This window comes from Mustela nivalis, assembly GCF_964662115.1.
Source record: "Mustela nivalis genome assembly, chromosome: 13".
Taxonomy (NCBI): domain Eukaryota; kingdom Metazoa; phylum Chordata; class Mammalia; order Carnivora; family Mustelidae; genus Mustela; species Mustela nivalis.
This window is the reverse complement of record NC_139032.1, coordinates 75,879,064-75,901,783: the sequence shown is the minus strand read 5'-3', so window position 1 is coordinate 75,901,783 and position 22,720 is coordinate 75,879,064. Positions and strand designations below refer to the sequence as shown.

The 22,720-nt window shown below is 52.0% G+C and overlaps 1 protein-coding gene across 1 annotated transcript in view; it reads right to left on the bottom strand.

Annotated features, from left to right (window-relative positions):
• Positions 1–22,720, bottom strand: part of PAPPA (pappalysin 1) — a gene marked incomplete at its 5' end in the record, with an annotated part of 138,399 nt that overhangs the window by 58,344 nt on the left and 57,335 nt on the right. Inside the window, 4 exons of the mRNA XM_082695197.1 lie at positions 433–601; positions 9,497–9,710; positions 12,079–12,214; positions 13,144–13,257. Of these exons, the coding sequence (XP_082551323.1) occupies positions 433–601; positions 9,497–9,710; positions 12,079–12,214; positions 13,144–13,257 (633 nt within the window). The remainder of the gene's footprint in view (positions 1–432; positions 602–9,496; positions 9,711–12,078; positions 12,215–13,143; positions 13,258–22,720) is intronic.

Below are 22,720 nucleotides of genomic sequence, written 5' to 3'. Positions count from 1 at the left end.
CTCAGTGACATTTGTTTTTTGCTCTAGCACCTACCACGGCATCTGGTTCCTGGCGAACAGATGCTTTGCAATCTGTTTTATGATGACAGTGAACGAGTGAGCACCTCATTGACAGAGGGCTCCCCTCTTTCTAACGCGGCTCCTTCCCCTGCAGCGGAGCTCAGCCTGTAAGGGTTTCCTTCCCGAGGGCTCCGCATGGGCCTTTCCACATTTGCAACCCCCAACAAAGACTGACACGTGCTATGTGGGACACTATTCCACACGGGAACTGTGGTCTTGGAAATTCCAGGTTCACGGGTGGATGCATTCTGTCAACACATATTTATTGCGTCTTTGCTGGGTGGCGGCACTCTGCGAGCAGCTCCACTCCAGGCCAGCCACCCCCCACCCTGGGGGCTGGAGAGGGGCTCCGAGCCCAGCACCTGCACACACCTGGCTCTTAATGAGCTCGTCGTCCCGCTGTATCTGGAGCACGTAGCCCGTCCGGCAGCTCACGGTGCAGCGGGCGCCGTGGTAGCGGTCACTGCTGGAGCAGTTGAGAGACGCGTTCTCCACGGCCAGCTCCGGGCAGTCGGAGGCCTCACATGCGAAGTGCACACAGCTGGTGGGGGGGGGGGGAAGCAGCAAGAGGGTAAGTGGGGGCTTTCATGCCCACCGCACGCCGGCGGGAAGGTCAAAGCTGATGCGTCTGGCACCAAGCTGAACGCCAGCCTCTTTGTATTTGGTGACAGTACTCATTTCGGAGGGGCGCAGTGAGCATGAAAACAGAGAGAGGATAGGACAAGCACAGAGCACAATTCCCGGCCCACAGAAACACTCAACAGGCGGTCGCTCATAGTGTAAACCTGGGTGGCGTTGGGCAAGGTACTCCCCTCTCTGAGCTTCAGAGAGTGCTCATATGGGGCCAAACCAAAGGGTTGTGAGACTCAACGGACGTGCTGAAGGTAGAACTCTTTTATAAACTGTAAAGCAAGGCATGAACTGTTAGTAAGGTCGTACAGAGATCACGCCTTGCTTCTTGCTGTGGCTGCCGTTCTAACCTTCCTGCCAGTTTGAATGCTACCCACTCTTCAGTCCCAGCCCCATGTAAATGTCTACAGGAAGCTTCCCCGTGTCCCCGGGGAGAGGGCGGGGGGGGGGCTCCCTGGCAGGCCTCCTGCCCTCCTTTCTCTAAATGGCCTCACACTTCATGCACTGAAAGCACAGGGCCTGGGTGCCCACCATGTGCCAGAATGTGTGCTAATCCTTAAGGAAATGGAAATCTAAAATCCCTGAGCTAGATGATCTTTCCCCTCCTGTTCCTGTTACACAGACACGCAGTAACGTTAGTGACTGTTCACTGATCGCTTAGGTACATGAGCTCACTCAGTCCTTACAACACCCCTATGAGCTAAGTGTTACTCATTTTATAGTTGGAAAAATCGGGGACCAGGGAGATCAAGTTACCTGTTTAAGCTCCCACCCAGATGTGTGACTCCAAAGTCCTTGTTGTTAACCTTGCCCCACACCTGGACTAGAACTTCCCTGAGGGTAGAGAGATCATGTCTGTTTCATCTCCCTGTCCTCTGCTTGCAATAAAGCAGCTCGGCCTCCTGTCGGGATTTCCGAAATGGTGGCAGTGTGCGGCAGGCAGCAGCGCTTTGCACTTAAAGCACTTTGAGGAGGTTGAGACATTGACTGGGAAGAGTGAGAGTGTGCTGGGGGCAGTTTTCGCTAACCTTTGCCTCTCTGACTCTGTCTACCCCAACGCCTGGCACACGGTGTGCGCACAGAGCTCGGGGACGGCGAGCCATTGCTGGGCAAACCAGCGTCAGAAGAAAGTCCCCATTTGTTTTCATGGTGCCCATTTCAGGAGACCCTGCTGGGGGCTTTAGAGGAAGGTGGTTCCTCATCTCCAAGCTCTCTCCTTGGCTCAGGAGCCTGCTGAGAGTCACAGTTGGAGTGGCATGGAGCTAAAAGCCTCCAAACATCACAAATGGCCTTTAAAAACAAAGAAACAAAAAACAAAAAACTCAGGAGAGGGGAGCATCTGATTAAGGTCTTGGTCCCACACCAACGTGGGCTTTGCCTCTCCACATGCCCCCTTTCGGAAGTGGAGAGGGATAAAAGTGACACCTGCGGAGATGTTGGGTTCTCTGTCCTCCTTCCTGGCCCTGCCGGCCTCGCCCGAACTGCGTCCGGTGCCCTGGGGAAGCCTCCAGGAGCATTTCTGTGGACTCAGAGCAAGGGCTCTGACACCACACAATGCATCTGTTCATGATGTGTAAGGCCTGGGGGCAAGAGCCACATGGTTCCAATTTAAACAGATTTACTCCGCAAGTTACCAGCTCCCAAGCCAGTCTTCTGACCTATGCCTTCCAGTGTGGCCATGCTTGCTCTGCACTCCTGCGATGAAGACTGGGAGGCTCCGGGCTGCCCTGGGCTGTGGAGGCCGTGAAGAGAAAAGCAGCATGTGCCTGCCCCCCCCCACTTCTCTGCACATTAATGTTCTTCCTAAGAAACAGAATAGACTGGAAACAAAACTGGATTTGTTGACGTGGAAAGGGCACAGGGCTTAGCAACGGGGCAAATCAGAGTCCTATCCCAGCAATGCCATTTATGGGTTGTTTGACCTCGGCAAGTTACATCATATGCTGAGACTCCGTCTTCCCATCTGCAAAATGGAAGCAATAAGCCAATTCATCTCTCGGGAGTGTCAACGGGATAGCATGTCAGCCACTCATTCACCAATTCAACAGACCTTGAAGAGGAACCTTGCTATACTGTTCTAGACAATGGGACTATATAGAAGATGCCTGCCACCTGCAAATTTAAGGAGAAAGGACATGCGCTCCAGAAAAGCCATAAAGAAGCCTGTTTCAGATAGTCGTGTGCACAGAGAGGGCACTAAAGGTGAAATCATGGAGGATGACTGTTGGAAGATGACTTCCGTGACCCAAGTGCAGATGGGTCACGGAAGGAAGCCTCCACAAGGAAGGGGCATCTGAACTAAAACCTGTATGAAATGAAGGGATATGCCATGCAGGGAATCCCCAGCAGGGTAAAGAGCATGCACGAAAGTCCTGGACAGAATGGAACTCAGCGTATTCGTATAATCAAAAGGCCCATGGGTGAGAAATACTTTAGAAACCATGATGCTATAAGAGAATGTAGTTTCTCTACTCTGACTCTCTGGGCTGTAGAAGGAAAGTATCTCCTGGTCACATGAATTATCTGACCAAAAGTTTTCACAGTCAAAAGAATTGGTAGTACTGGATTAATAAATCAGCTTCCCCCACCCTACACACACAATTGCAGGACTTCTCAGAACCTTCAATATTCTGATACCCATATTGGATTTCTAAAAGGGGCTATGATTTTCCAAACTCTGATAACCTTTTCCAATAGGAGATTTCTGGGCTAGTGTCTTCCAGAACACACTGTGGGGACCGGGACATCCCTGTTTGCCTAGCACATCTGTGTGTGCCTGGCTTATAGGCTTGAAAATAGGGAGGATAGGGGGAAGGAAGGTCATGGATACCAGCTATCAGCCACTGCATTTTATCCGCATCACCTGGCTTGCATCCTCACCATAACTCCTTGAGGTAGTACAATTACTCCCATTTTCGAGAAGAGGAATGTGAGACTCCGTGAGCTCAGCTGCCTGTCCAAAGGCCCTGTGTGTGGACAGAAACCAGTAAGGTCTGCCTGCCTGTCCTCCAAGCCCCTGCTCTTCTCTTTGCTTTCCAATGAAGTTGGAAGGGTGGTGGGAACACACTGTCCAAAAATGATAAACATTACCCCCACGTGCCCCTCCCAAATACCTCCCTGACACAGCCCTGTCATTGCTGAAACACAAAAACAAGGAACAAAAGAAAAGCCTCTGGCTTCGTTAAAAAAAAAGGGGGGGGGGACTTAATACCAGTGATGAGCAATAAAAAATAACAAAAGAAGGGAAAAAAAAGAAGACTCTTCTCAGAGGGAGGAAGCTGGCTGATCTGAGGGATGGGGGAAGGGACATAGATGCTTTTGTCAATGAAATTCTCACACCTGGGCAAAGATGGGGACACCCTCCCCCCACACAAAGATAATCAGATATTTAGAAATTGTCTTTTTTCCGTATATGTGTATGTATATATATGTACGTATATACACACACATACATAGACACACAAATATATTTATATGTGCACCTGTATATAAATAAATATATTTATTTCTTTATAGACTCAAGTTCCACATAGAGGCATATCCTTCAGTGATTGAATAGCCAATCCCTCCACTGCTGTTCCCACAGCCCAGTGCTGCTGCCCCTCAGAACAATTTGTTACTTAAACTGTAACCCCTGGAGGATTTTGCTAGTTACCAAGCACATTTAGATATGGCCTTAAGAAATACATATACTGGCAACAGGACTTTGGGGAGAAGGACGATGCCCCGTGAAGGGCAGCTGGGGATGCCCAGCTTGCTCAGGGTAGAACGAAAACCGCCTGCTCCCCTTATCCGTTAGCGCTCCTTTCTCTTCCCAGAAGTGCCCGTTGTTAGTTAGATGAGTCCTTTGAATGTGTTTAACTATAAACTTTATCCTCCTTCTTGCTTGTCTGCAAGATGGGATTAATGTTTGACCTTCATCAATCCTCCTATTGGCTATTGTTTTCTATCTAATAAAAGTGAGACTGTAGAGTTGCTCGTGGCAGCAGTCCTTTTCGACGGTTGTCCCCTGCTCCCAGTCCCTTGCAGCTGACTTGGTTGTGCCTAATTCTTTCCCATCACCGACTGGAAGCGGCAGCCCAAGGCACTGGTCTCCAGACACAGACAGCAGAATGGGTGGGTATTGCTCAGGCAGAATACAGAAGACCAGTGGTAAAGGGCTGGTGAGGGTCCCACTCCTGGCTGTGTCCCTTGAGTCTTGGCTTAGCTCCCATATTCTGCTGCTTTGCTGCAACTACATTATGGGGCAGGGTGGGGGGCAGTAAGTAACAGAAGGGGTTTGGTTTTTTTTTTTTTTAAAGATTTTATTTATTTATTTGACAGAGAGAAATCACAAGTAGGACAAGTAGGCAGAGATGCAGGCAGAGAGAGGGAGGGAGGGAAGAAGGCTCCCCACTGAGCAGAGAGCCCAACGTGGGACTCGATCCTAGGACCCTGAGATCATGACCCGAGCTGAAGGCAGTGGCTTAACCCACTGAGCCACTCAGGTGCCCCCGAAGGGGGTTTATAAGTCACTTTGGGCTGCTCAGATGGAGACAGCGAATAAGACAGCATGTCCATGCTGGGAAGGGAGGGAAGATGCTCCTGGCAGGAGGGCCGCAGGGTCCCTGGGAAGTGAGACAGAGAAAGAATGATCAAGATAGGACTCCTGGTTCTCTGCCCAGGAATGCAGCGGCTGCTGGAGGGGATCCTGAAAGGGTCTCACACCCTGGAATCCTTGGAGCCAGGGAGGCGCTGGCCCAACGGTGATGAGGCAAAGTCAAGGTCTGCAGGGTAAGGATGGCAGCGAGCAGCTCTTGGGGTGCCCAAGGGAGGGAGGGGGGCCAGCAGAGCAGCAGCAGGTCACTCCTGGCCCAGGTGGCCCACAGCACCGACCCTGTCCTGTCTCCAGACCTACCCATGTCTTTACTACGAACACTCCTGGTAGCTAAATGTTGGCAGCTTATTAAAGAAGAGAGGGCCAGACACAAGTTATGTGTGGTCCTTTCTGGCCTATTCGACAGCGGTCTTGAAACTTCTGATGAAGAGGAATGTGCTTTGCCCCAGGAGGCCTGAGAAGTGAATTCCAATGCCGCTTCTGCTGCTGAGCGGCTGGGTGGCTCGGGGGAGCTCACGTCCCTTGCTTGGGCCTCAGATGAGAATGCAGAACCAGAGAACCTGGTGGAGGCCTCCCAGCTTTCAGCCACCACAGTTTTATGAAGACAAAACAACAGAGACATACAATCTCTGAGCTCTTGGGGAGAGCGAGAATAAATTTTGATAATCCTGATTATTGACAAGGATGTGGAAGCAGAGGAACTCCAGGGGACCTCTGATGGGAGCAGAAGTTGAACAACATCTTGGAGAAGAATCAGGAGCAACTGGTCCCGTTGAAGAGACACAGGCTCGGGCAGCTCGGTTCCATCCATGAGGTGTATCCCCCAGACCAGCAACTCCCAACAGGTGTTCTGAGAGGGGCTGATCCTCGCGTGGGCTGCATAACTTAGGGAAGCCTGTGGTCTCTGGCCACAAGAAGCTTCTTCCTGGGCTCCGAATCTCACACGTGATTTTCCTATATGGTTATCTGATGGGTTGGATATTCCTTGGGTGGGCTCCTGTAGGCACCTATCCTCACCCCCACCCCGCCCAATCCAAGTCCTTGCGGGCTGGAATGACTCAAGAATGTATGTCCTCCTAGAGCTGCCTTTCTCACAGTTAGCTCCCTGGCCGAACTGTCCTCCTCCGGGTGGGCTGGCATGGGAAGTGGGACGAGTTTGCAGTAGAGGGAGAAAGAATGCAAACAAACAATAAAGGGGGTTGGAGGAAGGAAGAAAGGTAGGAAGGAAGGAGGGACGGAAGAGAAGGGAGAGAGGACGGGAGTTTACTGATTGTGTAAGCACATGGCCCACTGGATTTTATAATAAGCTGGTTAGTCTCTGTTTAGAACCATAGGATAGTGTGTGTGTGTGTGTGTGTGTGTGTGTGTGTGTCTGTGTGTCTGTGTGTCTGTGTCAGACACACTGGAGCCTCAGTCCGTGAGTGCTGCTTTCCTCACTCACGGAGTTAGCCTCTTAACTTCCCACCGCCATGGCTAAGCCCCCCGCCGTTCCCTCTTCCCCTTAGGTGTGGTGCTGCGATTTGGCTAGAATTCCAGGACTGGACCTCTCCCTTGAAAGCCGATCCTGTTTTCGTGGGCCTCTGGATTCAGTGCAAGTGCTGCCCCGGGGACTGGAGAGCCTGGACTCTAGGTCAGAACCCACGGCCCTGGATTGATTTTGCTCTAGGGATGCTCCTCTCCAGGCAGCCCGCGAGGCACCACGCTGCTCTCCGGAGAAGAGAACGAGCACGGGAAGGGGAAAGGGTGGGAGAGGAGGCCGAGTGCATGGGGACGGCGGGGAAGGGCCAGCAGCGGCAAGAAAGAGGATCCGTGGGGACGTGAGGGCCGGAGGGCTGGCGGCGGGGGAGGCAAGGCGGGCCCCTCTCAGGACCCGGGAACCAGCTGAGAGTCAAGTGGGCTGTTTCTACCAGAGCCCGCTGAAGCGCGGGCTATAAAAAGTGATGCTATTTACCTTGGTGTTTTGAGAATGAAGAAAAACATCCCGTGGCTTTTTACAGTTGTTGCTTATTTTTCTTTTCTCGCCTCCTGGTTTGTTTGTTTTAATGCACTTGCACATTTGTGCGGTCCCGACTGTTTGGGTGAGTGCCTCTCCAGCTCTACAGGAGCCGCTGCCTCCTTCCCCAGACCCTGGCCTCTGGAGCACCCCCCCCCCCCCGCCCCACAGCGGTGGCCCCAAGGGCTCGGCCCATCTCAACCAGGTCCACACTCAGGGCGGAGCCACGGAGGCCCTCAGGGCCGCGGGCCCCTCACCTCGGGCTGTTCCCCTCACTAAATGCTCACACGTGAGCAGTCGTGACGACTCCCCTTCTCTCCTGGACGTGCTTGACTCTGATGAGTACCTCGTGGCTTTCCGGGGCAGACAAAGCAAGATTTTGCCTCCTACTGCCCGGATGGCCTTGACTCACTGTCTCTTGTCCACACCTCACAGGACAGGTGTGATAATGAAATAAAATAATGGATTCAGGTAATGAAGTGCCTGTCCGGTGTCTTCCCCCTCCTCCTTCTCCCTCCCGGCTCGTGGAAAGCACGGAATGTCAGAACTGGAATATCCCATCCTCCGCCATCATCCCATGGGTGGGGAAGCTGAGGCCCAGAGAGAAGGACTGACGGGCTCCTAGTCCTATAACTAGTGAGACCCTTTGTCCCTTGCCGATGCTCTTCTGCCACCAGTCAGAGAACCCAACAGCTGCTAAACAGTTGATTTGTTTCTGAGCTGAGACACTTCTAACTGTTTACTTCGGGCACAGGAACTGTTAATTAAGAATTCAAAGAAGCCAGTGCTGGCCTCCGTCAGCTTGCCCGTGGTCCCGGTGGCTGGTTAAGGACGGGGAAAGAAAGCGCTGCAGAGAAGATCTAATGGATTGACGCTGCCCATCAACACTGTTTCCCTGGGTTCTGAGAATTGACTTATTTTTATAGTCTGGAGAGCCAGAGATGAAAAAGCCCCTTTAGTGTGAAATATAACAGTGAGGGATATTTAAGGAGCTCTTTTGCCTCCGCACGATTGCAACAGACTTTGCACAACAGAAGCTAGAGACAGTGGGTGCAAAACAATGCGGGTTTTGCAACCACCTTTTGTGTCCCCTGTGGTGGCAGGGGGCGTGAGAAAGCCGGTGTTGTTCTCTGCCCCCACCGCCCCGCCCCCAATCCTCTCCCCTCCTTGCTCCCAGGTACACAGGGCAGGGGGTGATTGCCTTTCAGAGGGCCTCACTCTGGGGGGAACCCACCAAGACCACGGCCCCCACCCCTCATGCCTCAATCTCTCTTTCTCCTTCTGGATCTCATTAAACAAACGTGAGAGTTGCTGTGGGAGCAGGGACCAGCTCTTCTTTCTCCCTTGGGGGCCCTGGAATTTCTAGAGGGCAATGCAGGAGTGTGGACACTCTGGATGTCCTAGATCATCTCCAGAGCTTCTTCCGGCTTTAAGTGCTTCATGGGGCCTTCTCGGCAGAGAAGCACCCCTGTCAGATCAGCAAGTGGCCATAAATACCCCGTATTAATAGAGCAGCTTGGCATAGTGCCTCACGGTCCACGAGAGGGCCTTGCTCTCTGGCGCACCATTGAACCCCCATGACCCACTGGTGGGGTAGAGACGGTCGTCTGTTTATCCAAAAATGGGAAAGCAAGACTCAGAAAAGTTGTCATGGACAGACGACACGTTCAGACCCACATAAGGGTATCCCCCAAACTCTTACTCTTTCCAGGAAATTCCACGCTCTCTCAGCTCAGACAAGGGGCATTAGCAGACACCAGATCAGAGGCACGGGTGGGGGTAATGCTGGAATACGGTGAACGGAGACACAGAAAATACAGGCTCCCTCCATCCCCTAAATAAATAGTCCAGTATTTCCGAGCTGCAGGACAGCTAGCCCACCTCTCTTCTCTTTGTCCAAATATGGATGCTGAGACCCAGAGAGGGGAAGCGATGTCTACCTCGCAAGCGAGCCATCGTCAGCACTGGGACTGCAAGCCAGGTGAGGGAATGTTTCCACCAGCGCACATTCCTGCTTCCCTCCCTCACCCCTGGAATCCAGAGACACGTGTGGGCCTCCCAGGCCCAAAGGCGGAGCCGGCCAGAGGCCATAGGATGGAGCAGGGAGAAACACACAGACTTTTCACAGCCACACGCATGTCTACGCGGTTCCGGAATTCCTCCATCTGCTTCTGGCTAGCAAACGGCCCAGGGTATTCCGACACAGGGTCCCTTACCTCTGCTCAGCAGAGCTGTAGGTCTCCCCTCTCTGGCAGCTGCTCAGGGTGACGGGGTCAAAGTTGTCGAAGGAGCGGAGGGCCACCCCCGAGATGGCGACCAGGGGTGAACTGAAGCTCACACGAACCGCCCGGCTATGGTAGAAGGGCCGGCTGAGGTCATGTACCACAGGGATAATCAGGGGATTGTTCCTGCAGCTCAGGACATGGAGGCCTGTCAGGAGAGACAGAGGGCCGAGGGGCCAGGCTCATTACTCAAGGCCAGTCACGCCCTCCCCAACGGGCCCTTCCCGAAGCCCCCAGACCCTTTCATGTCACTGCACAAAAGCACCATTGGGTGGCCAGTGGGGATTTTGAGTTTGATTGAAAGTTTCTTTGTCTGCCTTTTTCTCTTGGTTCCAAATCTTTCCAATCCTTTTGCCTCCCTGCCCCCTAAGCTTTCCCTTCACCTAGCGCCCACAGCCTCTCTCCCTCCCCCAGGGGCCACCCCTCACAGAAGCATGGCGGGCCGCACCACCCTCCCACGCTGCGTTTGTGCTGGATGGTCCGAGCTGCTAGTTTCCAGGCTGCCTTCCCAGTCAGCCGCAGAGAAGGTGCACACCAGCCCCAGCAGCCCCAGTCAGCCGCAGAGATGGTGCACACCAGCCCCAGCAGCAGGCTGCCCTCATTTTTAGTCCAGGAACCCAAGAGCAGTCCTGCAAGGTCCGGACCGCAGTAGCCGGGCTGCAAAGGTAACCCTGGGAACCAAGGACAGGAAGTGGCTCCCCAGAGGTGCCCCCAACAACCAGCCATGTACAGTCCGTGCTGAGCCTGGGCTTTCCCCCATCCCAAAGCCCTCAGTTCTTTCTAGAATGGGGAACAGGTCCCCAGGCTTCGAGGAGCAAGGGAGGAGGCAGAGAGGAAGGGCATGCCCAGAGGAGGGAAGGGAATGCTGGCGTGTGGGATACAGTCGGAGAAACAGACACCGGCTCTGGGGTCCGAAGGACCTCGGTTCACATCACGGCTGAGCCGACCTAATGATGGGAGTCCGGCCAGCTCCCCAAACTCACTTCCTGCAACCAAACTCAGGGCTGAATCCGTTTGCATCCCGGCAGGCCTGCACTGTTGGGGACGTCCGGTTCCCCATCCAGAAGGCGCCCTTCTCTGGTCCCTCAGAACAGCAAAGGCTCCCCAAAGGGTGCCAGGATCGGAGGACAGAGGCCGGGGGACATTGCGGGGAGGGACGGGGACACGTGGAAGCCTCAGACACTGGCTCATGGGATCCCAGCCGCTTCTGTGGAACCAGACCTTTCCCCACGCCTCAGAGCCCGCCGCAATGGCACGACAGCTAGGAAAATATTTGCTTCTCACTTAGGGAATTTGCTCTGGAATCCAGATAAGTCCAGAGGGGTTTTCTTTCTCTTCCTTATTCATATGACCCCCCCACCCCACCCCAACCCCATCACTTCCCTTGCCTCTAAAACTAACTAAATAAGTAAACATAAAAACAAAATAAAATCCTCTCCCTGCTCCCTGGGCTTCTGCTTGACCCTGAGATGACCCCGTGCCTGCTGGCTTCATACGGGTCTTTGAACCGAGCTCTCTGTGGAATGGCGCAGCCATAGCTGGGGAGGCCGGCCTCCGGGGCTGGCCTGGGATTCCAGACACTGGCAATGGCTACCTGGAGTTCAAGTGGAAATGTGAGAGGGACAACAGGGCTTTCCCAGTGCGGGTGCTCACGCGGGGCACTGTCACCACAGCCCTGAGGACTCCTTCTCGCTCTGACGATGACGTGGCACCGTTGGCCCCATTGCGTCTATGAGGAGAGCAAGATGCCCCATGAGGGGCTCTGAGGTCAAGAAAAGCGTGTACCTTCTTGAGCCGAGGGTGTGGCAGGGACAGGACGGAAGCCCAGGCCATCGGCCCTGGAGCTGGCGCTCTTTCCTCTGCCCCATGCACACATGGGTGCACAGACGGGTGTGCAAGTGACTGCCTGACGACTCTGGCCTTGTCCCTTACCCCAGCCCGGTGCGGAGGCAGCCTCTCAGCACGCAGGACCTGGCTGTTGACCTGCCTTCCCATTCCTGGTCTTTCCTTACTCCTCCTCCTGTGGGGGAGTTCCTCAGGTGGTGCCGGCAGGAACGGCATGGCTGCCGCGGTGGGGCACTACAGGACACCTCCCTGTACGGCGTTGGGGGCTGGGGTGGGGAAGGAGCCATGGCTAGGATTCCAGAGACCTGGCCATGTGACCCGGGGTCTTTCAGTGCCTCTCTTGGGGCCTCAGATGCTGATATCTGCAGAAAGGGCCTTTGCTTAGTCTCCATCCTGGGGCCTTTTGAGGATCAGAGGGGTGCCCAAGATTAAGGATGCCTGGTAGAAAGGAGCTCTTGAAGGGAGGACTGGGACTGTGGCCCCCAAATCCCCTATCTGCCACATCCAGGCTTCTCGGGATACACGAAAGCCTCCTGATTTGAAGGTAAGCAGAACTTCAAACAGAGAAGCAAGAAAGAGGAAAGATGAAGGAAGAACTAGCTCTTGGTGGCTCCTTGAACCACCCTAGGCAGATACAGTCCCGAGAGCCACCTGCATGATAGAGTGCTCACCGAGATCGTGGCTCTGATCTTTGGTATCAAACAGCTGGACGCTGATGGTCTCTTGCTTCTGGTCCCCATAATAGGTGCCATCCGTCACCAGGTGGACGATGACAGCTGCGGCAACCATTGGCTGAGAAAAGTATGCCTGAAATGCAGAAGGCACAGGAGGGTCACTCATGCACTCAGGCCACCGGGCGGGGATTGCAAGAAGCATCTTCCATGCATGGCCTGGGCCTTTCGGCATGGGTCCGTAATGGGAACAAGGAGGCCGTGAGGAACACAGGCTCTGAAGTCAGAAACTGCTCCAACATTGCTCTGCACCTGCTGAGCTGTGTGATGGGGAAAGGCAGCTCTGCCTCTCTGGGCCTAAGTTCCCTCACTCCGAAGTGATATATTAAGTAAAAGAACTGGATCACAGGGTGGCTGTGAGTCTCCAGTAAGATAATGGGAACAAAGGGTCTGGCATACCCTAAGACCACATAAAAAGGCATTATTATTATTATTTGTCCCTTCTCTATCCTAGCCTCTGTGCAAAGCATCAAGGAGACAAAGCTAAGGAAGACGTGGCCCTTGCCTTTCTGCAGACCATGGAGTTCAAAGTGGGTCAGTGATATGTAGATCAAAAGTCAGTACAATCCCTAATCCTTAGTCAGGAAGATGGACCCAATGACAGCGATACAATACCACGTGACAAGCGTCATCCGACAGACGACCGGACATGTACAGGACCAGAAGAGAGAGAACAGTCACTTCTCTGTGGGGATCAGTTAAGACTTCAAGGAGGAGAAGACAATCTTAAAAGGCCTTGAATGATGAACAGAAGGTTCCAGGCAGACAAAAGATATCCAAAGTCTTTGCCAAAACAAGAAGGATGAGGGGCATTCCATGCGCATCAAAGGGATTCTATTTCAGGGAGCCTCCTACTGCTAAGTGTTTTGTTCTCTGTCCTTACAATTAACACCCTCGGTGGGGAGACAAACCATCTTGGTGGGGAGACAAACCATCTTGTGAAAGGGTCACAGGAGCTGGTGCTTCCTGGGGCTCACTCCTGGAGATCCTGAGGCTTTGGCTTACCCGGAGCCAGAAAGTGGTCTGAGCCATCTGGGAGTATGGGTAGCTGAAGGTACAAGGGTACCAGGCATGCTGGGAAATGCCTTCACTGAGATCTATCACCTTGGTTCGACACACCTGGGGAGAGAGAAAGAAAAAAACAAATGTTTTAGAGGATCTCCACAGCTAAACTAAATTCAATCAGATGCACCTTCCCTACCTACCTATTTTGTTCTGAGCACCACAGGAGAACACAGGGGTGCACAGACGGGAGTCTGCCCCAGGAGCCCACATTCTGCTGTAGCACAGGGAGCCCTCAACACCATGAAGGGCAGAACAGACAACATGTTTTGGCGGCAGAGGTGACAGAGAAATGCTCGTGGGGACAGATGCTGGAGGTGGTAACCTCTGAGCTGGATCCTGAAGAACAGAGCGGACACAGGGGAAGGGCAGTACAGGTGCAGGGAGCAGGAGCAAAGGCTCAGGGGAACGGAGAAGTCTAGAATGTGCTAAGCTGCCTGGTACTATTAGAGCTTGGGGAAGGTGGCAGAAAAGGCAGGATAAGGGGTGGGATCTCACCGAGTGTTGAACTGCAAGCAGACCATTTTAGCACAGATCTGTGCATTGTGCTCAGAGCTGTATTAAGGACAGAGAAAAGACTCAGACAGGATGACCATATCCTCCAGAGACAGAATGTGTGTGTGTGTGCGTGTGTGTGTGTGTGTGTGTGCACATGCACGCGCACTGAGTCTATGCGTGCCTACTGTGTATCCAAATGTTATTCCGTCCTTCAGTTCATTCACTTATTCGAGTCCTATTGTTGGGAGACAGCGTTTTGCAGAGCACTGTGGGACGAGATGGATGCCGAGGAGCTTGCAGGGAACACTGAGCATAGATACCCATGGAGGCACGACACCAGCACGTACTACTGTAAATTGTACAGCAGAAAACAGAAAAGTTCTACAATGGAAAAGGTCAGAAGCAACTGGCTTGTTCTTGAGATTGGTCAGACCTTCCGCAGAAGGCCATTCGGCATTCGTGTTTTTCCTCTGACGTTGAATGTGGCCCCTCTCGTAACCCTCCCCTGTGGATCTGGGTCTCCCTATATCCTATACCTGGGCAGGTCTCCCTACACTCATCGGAGAAAGGCTGACCTAGCGACTCTAAGACTCTTGAAAGCTATTAAAAAAAAAAACCAAAACCTGAAAGATAATCTAATATCAATCCTAATAAACACATGTACATGTAAAACAAATTTAAAAAGAGGGGAAAAAATATATATATATACAAGAATCAAGGCAACCTATTCCGGCCATATTTGTAGTAGCAAAAAATAGGGACTAGCTTACACGTTCATCTGCTGGGGAAGGATGCATCAGGTAAGAAATATTCACGTGACAGATTTTCTATATAGTAAAAGACTCTTACGAGGCCTGAATTAGATTCATATATAGGGAGGACACTAGAAATATTTAATGTCAGGTCCAGTGTGGGACCCGGCCACTGAAAACAGAAGCCCTACTCCTGAGTTCAAGACCTCAATGGAGAGATTGTAAAAACTTAACACCAAGTAAAAACAAGACAGAGAAAGGAACCAGGTATAAATGGACAGGTACAATATGATGTCATTTATAAAAATCACACAAAGCAAGACCATATATCGCCCAGAGATTCCTATAGAGGAGTGCAGAGTGCAGATGAAACACAGAGTGGAAAAGTCATATATCAATTTCATTAGTCAAACTCAAGACAAAATACGTGATGCCTATGTTGTAATCTACAACTGCAATCTCAGTGCCTTTTTTTTTTTTTTTAATGAGCTCTTTTTTGTACTGGGGTGATTTTATATTTACAGGAAAGTTGCAAAAGTAACATGGAGTCCTGTACGTATGCTTCACCTGTGTCCCTTACTGTTAATATCTTCATCAATTCATTCTCGAAACCCCAGAGGAAGATGATTTGCTTAGTCAGCTTTGGAGAATCACAGATCAGTCATCCCAAAAGTTCTGCGGTGGCATGCTGGCCTCATTGAAGGAGAGCCTGGTTTACCTCTGACATCTGAATGTCAAATTAGGTCATAGGTTTTGAGGGATTCACAGGGTTCCCTGGAGGTGTCCGTTGTGGGTCAGGCTGTGAGATCTGCTTCCTTCTCTCTCTACTGCTTTACCTGTAGCATCTCCACTCACCTGTCTTAGATACCCAGCTGCCGTGTAATGTTTCCCTTAAGAAAAGAGCTTTACTGCATGAAGAACACTGAAAAGTATTGAAAACTATTTATTGCCAAAATTCCTCACCCTTCCCCGAGAAACCAGTGGGTTCTGAGCACACGATATGAGTTTCCCAAATATCACAGGTAACCTCTTTAAGCACAAGAAGGGGCCAAGATTCAACCATCTCATTGGCCAGAAGCAGGTGAAGGCTTCTGCTATTCAAATCTCTAGAAGCCTAATACCAAGGAGAGTATGGGCAAAGCAGCCACTTTATTAGGCTGGAAGATGTCTTCCAGTTTATTTATTTTTCTACAAAACAACTGGGACGGAGCTCAGGCAGATCTGCCAGTGGATCGTGTTACATCTGACAACAGTGCGAGACTTTGCATAAACTCTCCATGGCATTTGAAACCCAGGCCAGCAACTGGACCTGTATCGTTCTGGAATTCTCTCCCCTGTATTCTGAGCTGCCTGTCCCCAGCAGAGTGGGGTGGAGTGCATCTCTGGAGTGCTGGGGGCTGGGGAGGAGAAGGGAAGGGCAAGGGCTTATCGCTGCATCTAAAACATTCACGGTCAGAGAAGTCTAAGACGTGAACAAAGCCCTCTTATTGCTTAAATGCAATTTTCTCTTATCTCGCCGGCTCTATCAGCACTAGACAGGGTTTTAGAGGTACACGCTGCTGTTATTTTATTCTCCTGTTTTCCTATTTAGATTGCGCTTGTTCCAAGCGGGCTGCGATCCTGACCAGGGACAGTCAGAGCAGATCAGAGAGGAACAAACAAAACCAGCTGAACCTTTGCCCAAAGCCCCAGTTGATCTTAAAACCATCTATGTTCCTGGGGGGAGGCTGGGGGTGGGGAGGGCGGGTTGCAGGCGAGAGCTGAAGGAAGCACTCACAAGCCTCTTGCTTTTATAGACCTTGCAGATTCTGCTCATTCAGCAGTCACTCACTGGGGGTATGTGGTGTGGTACGCCGGACTCCGCATCCCTGAGAGAAAGAGCTTTGCCCTTGGCCGCAAGATTGGTCACTAGGGGTACAAGTGTGATCCCAAGGTGAATGATTCGATGGGCATGCTCTGTTTTCATCCACTCACTTCTTTGCACCTTCCAAGAAAAGCAAGTGTGATCGCATGAAGGATTACAGAGCAATTTAGATTTCCCTGAACACTGGTGGGGGAACAAGCATGAAACTCACATCCCACACTCCTTGGGGCCTCAAGCTCCCCCAGCAGCCCCAGGAAGCAAGCTCCGTCTCATGCATCATCTCCATTCCTCCCGTCTTTCCAGTGTCATTGGCTCCAGTGAGCTCCGTGTCTCTCCCAACCTCCCCCTCTTCCCAGTCAGCGCCTCTCAGACCCCACGTGAGTCATTCTTCTCTCCCGCACGATGATGCGTTAGGCACAGGTCCTTCTGATGATGCCAACAAACCCTTGCTGGACGCAGCAACCGTTTACCTTCCCTGCCATTCTGTGATCTGTCCCTTTGACTCATACCACCTTGTACAACACATCTGCGGGCTCTAAAAACACGGACAGGCTCCAGGCTTCAGCTTCCCCTAGACAGATGAAGACGGGGTTCCCCAGCTAGCACCTGCGTTGCACACGCGCATGCCCAGTGCAGCTTTACTGACAACAGCCGAGATGTGGAAACAAACTCAAGGTCCGTCGAGAGGCCAGGGGGTGAGCAAACGGGATCTATCGACACAGTGGGATATCACTCAGCCTTCAAAACGAAAACCCTGTCATATGTGACGGTAAGGATGAACCCTGAGGACAGCAAGCCAAGGGAAATAAGACAGCCACAAAAGGACCAATATTGTATTACTCCACTTCCATGGGGAATCTAAAGTAGTCAAATTCGCAGAATCAGTGAGTGGAATAGTGGTTGCCAAGGGCCGGGGGAGGGTGGGAAAGGTAGCTACTGATCTGCAGACACCAAGTTTCCAGTAAGCCAGAAGATGACGTTCCTGAAGTCTGCTGTAGCTGTAGTCAACACCAGGTTATTGTACACCCAGACGTGTGTTAAGGTAGGTCTCAGGGCACCTGGGTGGCTCAGTGAGTTAAGTCTGAGTCTCGATTTTGGGTCAGGTTGTCATCTCAGGGTCCTGAGATCAAGACCCACATCAGGGTTCCTGTTCTGCAGGGAGTCTGCTTGGGATTCTCTCTTCCTCTCCCTCTCCCCCACTCCTGTTCTCTCTCTCTCCAAAATAAATGAAATCTTAAAAAAAAAAAAGGTAGATCTTTCAGCAGCTTCTTTTGTCACAGTAAAGCATGATACAGTAGTGTTTTGAAAGAGTAAAATCCTGATATTCATTGAACGAATGTGTACATTAGTAAAAGAAGTGATCCAGTTCAGGTGGGGGGAGAGAAAGTCACATAATGATGCTAGGCAAAGAGCAGATGCGGCTGGGCTGGCGAGCATCCTCCCTTAGGTATCCTCAGGGCTGGAGGAAGGATTACCCAGTATCTTCTTGATTACTTCAGAACCAGAGAACTCATTCCCCTTTATAGGCAATTCAATGGACTCTAGACAGCTCTTCCCAACAGCTAGGAGAAGATGTCAGGCTCTAATTCCTCCTACTTTTTCCTCTAAGCAACAATGTCTATAAGCTTTCTGATTTAGAGTTCCAGACTTAGAGGGGTTGAAGAGTAATTTACTGAAACCATTACTTTTGCTGGGCTCAAGGAAGAGTGGGCTGTCTTGTATAACATAACGCAGCAAGTAGGTAGCAAAACTGTTATTTAAATGCAGACTTTTCTGGCTCCGAGAACTGATGCTTTTTCCTTACCTGTGCTCGGCACCCCCTCGATCCTACTTTTTTCATAAAAAGATTATTTTAGTAAGCTCTATACCCAGTGTGGGTCTCAAACTCATGGGCCTGAGCTCAAGAGTTCCATGCTCTTCTGACTGAGCCAGCTGGGAGCCCCTCAATCCTACTTTTTTGTGTGTAGGACCACCTCCAGTGAGATGTCTCCCTCTTCCCCAAGCATGCATGGCAGAAAGAGCAGACAGGAATTGGGGTGCCCATGTCCCTCCTTTCTCCCAGAGAAGGCCAGCTCTAGGTCTTTGATGGAAGCTGAGCAGCCACTGTCCTCCAGTCCCATCTTAACACCTGCGGGACCTGGGGGTGGGGGGGGGAGGGCGGCGGTTAGAGACTGTGTTCCTGCTTGGTCTTTAACATGAATGCCTTAGACATTCCGTCATGTTCAGGGATGGGCTTACACTAAACACCCCCACAGGAAACAGGGGAGCTGGGTCAGTTCTGGCTATGTCACTTACTAGCTGGACCTCTCCCCCACCCTCGGTTTCCCCATCTGTGAAATGCAGCGGTCGTATGGAATGGCCCTCAAGTAGCTTGAGGACGCCCACAGCCAGAGCATCCACCACGGGTCTCAAGGTCACAGTATCATTTATCCCACAGTCAGCCTCTGAGAGCTTGGAATCATTGTCCCATTTTTCTGATGAGGAAACAAGGCACAGAGGCTTTAAATAACTCCTTTAAGGTCATCTACCCAGCCGTGCAGGACAGTCAGCAGCCAGACTCTGATCCCTCCGCCGCCATGTTCTATGCGTTCTGTCACAATGGACAGGGCTGGTGCTGGTCTCGCTCAAAACCTCCACTTTGGCTGACGGAGAAGAAGGCACCAGCTACCACTGTCTTTGCCTCCTCTTGCTCTCCCTGCTCTACGGTCCTCAGACTTCACCTGCCAAAGCACAGAACTAAGCCCATGGCTCTGTTACTTACCATCCCCTCCATGCCGCCACGGACCATGGGATGGGGAGTCTCCCGGACACAGCTTGCAAAGGCCTTTGGGAGCCGGTTTCCACCCTGTCACTACTTTCACTACCAGCCACCGCCCCGCCTCACCCCTCCCCACACAGCTGGTGGGTACCCCCACATGTGCACAGCGGGGCTCCCTTCTCCCCGGGAGACACTTTCTCTTGCAGGTCCTGGACTCCACCACCACGATGTCTGTGCCCGGACTTCCCTGCCACCCCCCCCGCCACCTCCCTCCAAGGCACTGGCTGCCCGTTTTGTGAAATGTGACACACCCTTAGAAGCCGGTCTCAAATATCACCCCTCCTCTGAGAGACTCTGCTCACCCCCCAGGCGGAATTAACTGCTCTCTGTTGTGTCCACACAGTCTTTATGTACCTCAGTTACAGCGCCCGTCAGGTTGGACAATGGTTGTTTAGAACCCAGTCTTTCCCTTGGAATTCTGAAGACTTCCGAGGTGAGAAGCATGTGTTATTCAAGCTCCCATCAATCCTAGCTCCTGTCACCCGGCGGCAGGACACAGCAGGTGCCCCAAGACCAGGAGTCACAGCCAGAGCGGTGGCACCTAGAGGGTCCCTGTCCTAGGCTGGGTGCTTCGTTGAGGTCTCCGTGTGCACTAAATCATGCGGGCCTCAGGACAGCTCTGTCAGGGAGGTACTAGGATTATACCCATTTTATAGATAAGGACTTGAGGCTCCTGTCCTTTGCCTAAGGTCACACAGCTCATTAGTGGAACCAGGATTCAATTCTCAGGCTCAAACTCAGCCCACACTCTTAATGGTAGATGAAGGCCGCCTTGGAAAGGGCCGTCCACCTGTCTCTCAGGGCTGTCAGGGAGGATGGAGGTGGGATTTTGCCTGAACAGAAGCTGCTTCAGCAGCCCAGAGCAGGCCCCCTCAGGGCTGCCCCCAGGGCGGGTGATGGGTGGAAAGAGTCCTGGGTTGCCAAGCGAGAGTCTTGCCTGCTAGAACTGACCCCCCTGCTGACTTCCTCTGATACTCCTTCCCGTGTGCAGAAGGACAGAGGAAGATGAAGCCTTGAAAGGCTCTTCAGTTCTGACCATCTGCCAGCGTTTCACTCCCAGCCTTTTCCTGGTGAACGAGGCAGGAGAGAGTGTCGACTCTATCAAGAAGTGGGATTGTTCTGGAAGCCCCCAAGTCCACTCCTGGACCCTAGGCCTCTGGTCTCTGGAAGGCTAATTCCATAGCCACCTTTTCACAAACACCAGAGGGGTAACATAAACATTTACTGTAGCCATTCCAGCAATGTGTTTTCTGTTTTCTTTTCTTTTCACGCATGTGACAAAGAGCAGCTCTTCCCCTCAAAGCCTTGAGATCGGATATTTGCGCTGGGGGCATCCTCAGCGATCTGCTTCTGGCCATCACATCTGATAGATGAGGAACTGGGCCCACTGGGGACGGAAGAGACAGGCCGTAAGCCCCTGTGGGATGGGCCAGGATGTCTGGCGGTGACTGGGGTGGCATGGGCTGACAGACACAGTGGCCTCGGTGGCCCCAGGACTCGGGGGCTCCCATCCACTCCACGCACCACCTGCCACCCCATCCAGCACCCGCCTCCAAACCCCTCCTTTGCCGAAGACTGCTTTCAATTAGAGGAGTTAACGATGTCTTGCTTTCAAAGGGTTTTTTAAATCCAGTTTATCTTCCACCCACACACGTCGTACACAAAGGCGGGGAGACAGAGGGAGAGCGGGGGGGGGGGGGGGAGTTCTGGTATTTTCCCACACAGGGGAGATGCCATGAGGTTTCTATTGAATTTCGCTTTCACAGATCTCCCTGCCCTCTTGTCAGTCACAGGAGGGAGGGAGCGCTCTTCAAGTCTCTGGCCCGTCCTCTCCAATTTCCTCTTTCAACCCAAAGGGACCTGGGAAAGGGTCTCACAGAAAAAAAGAGGAAAAGGAATGGGGAGGGGAAGTGTGGGGGAGCACGCTGATACTAATGATACCCATAAACGTGCAGGGCACGCACACGCCTGCGCACACACACATGCACACACACACACACCCCAGGGAGAGTTTCCAAGCTTGCAGATCCAGTGCAGATCCAATGCCAAAGTATTTCCCCAAGAGCTGCAAGGTTGTAAGAGGGACAGGCAGGACTCCTTGAGACGAAGACGCTGGGAGGGCAAGCCAGCTGGGAGACCACGGGTCAAGCCTCGGAGACCACAAGCGAGGGGCCAGATGCAATAAAGTCACCCCTGTGAAGCTGGCGTGGCTCTCCCTTCCAGAACAGGGTGCTCCCTCCTCAGTGCTCCGCTAGGGAAGGGAAAGGGCACCCACTCTCACAGACAGCCCACAGTACTGGCACTGACCAGGTATCATCTCACCATAATTAGGAGGAATAAGCAGTTTTTGTCCCCATTTTAGAGATAAGAAGTCTAAGGTTTAGAAGGCACTGGGACTTCCTCACAGCTTAAGAGTCAAAGCCAAGTGGTCCTTCTTACCCCATGGGTGGAGACTCTCCAGTAGCTTCTCGTCACCCCTCTTGTGGTTTCTTGTCTGTCCATCTGTCTCCATGCTTACGCATCAAGGGCAGTGCCCGCATCCGATTTCTCTCTCCCCTTCACCAGTGTCTAGTGCAGGTCGCTAGCTGTGGCTCAGCAAGGCTGCCACATTGAACTAAGGGTGGCTTCTCCAAGGCCAGACTTGTGGTTCAGGGTTGACATATTTGATCCAAAAGACCAGGGTGTGGACATGAGAATGCCACGTGGTAGAGAGAAGGCCCCAGGAGACCTTGGATTCATTTGTGAGCACCGAAAGTTTGGACCCGTCCATCACCAGGCTCCCGTGCACTTGATGGACAACAAAATAAGTGATGGGAGTAGTATTCGCAGTGGTTCTTCCCATTACTTTCATGCCCACCAGCATCTGTCCAAGTCCATTATTTCGCTTAGGTCTTACAACCACCCTCTGAGGAAGGTATTAACATTACCTCTACTTCCTTGATGAGAAACAGGCTGGTCGCTCATGGGGAGGACGTGGGTCCTCAAGACCATTGGAACAGTTGAGGCACACATCAGTGTTGCCTCCCAAGCCCTTGCTCAGGACAGACATCATTAATTAAGCGGTGCACACTGCTCCTCTGAGTATAGACCTCAGAATCCATCTTAATAAAACACTGTGACAAGCCACTCACTATCGGTCAGGAATGGCCCAGGAGAGGAACCTATTTGCAATCCTTGAACTTGGCTGTTAGCTCACTGAGGGCAAGCATGGGGACTTGCTTCTGATCTCTTCGGTATCAAGAGCGATGAAAAGCCGAAAGTCAGCACTCAAGCCAAGACTAGTTGAATACAAGAATGAATTACCAACAATAACAATGTTACTGGTCTTCCACTACATACAGGCATCCCCTGCTTTTCCAAAGTTCATCTTGCACCCCTTTGCATGAACGAAAGGCCTAAATTAGTACCCATTTTTGCTAATTGAAAGAAATCGAAGGATTTCTGCTTTAATGAAAGAAGGCAAAAAGCAAAAACAGCATTCAATGTTTGTTTGTGGCAAGTCCTGCAGAGGCAGCGTGTACCCCAAGCAGCAAGAGGCACCCCGCTCACGGCTTCCCCAGAACTACACTCAGCATCTCCGTATCAGGC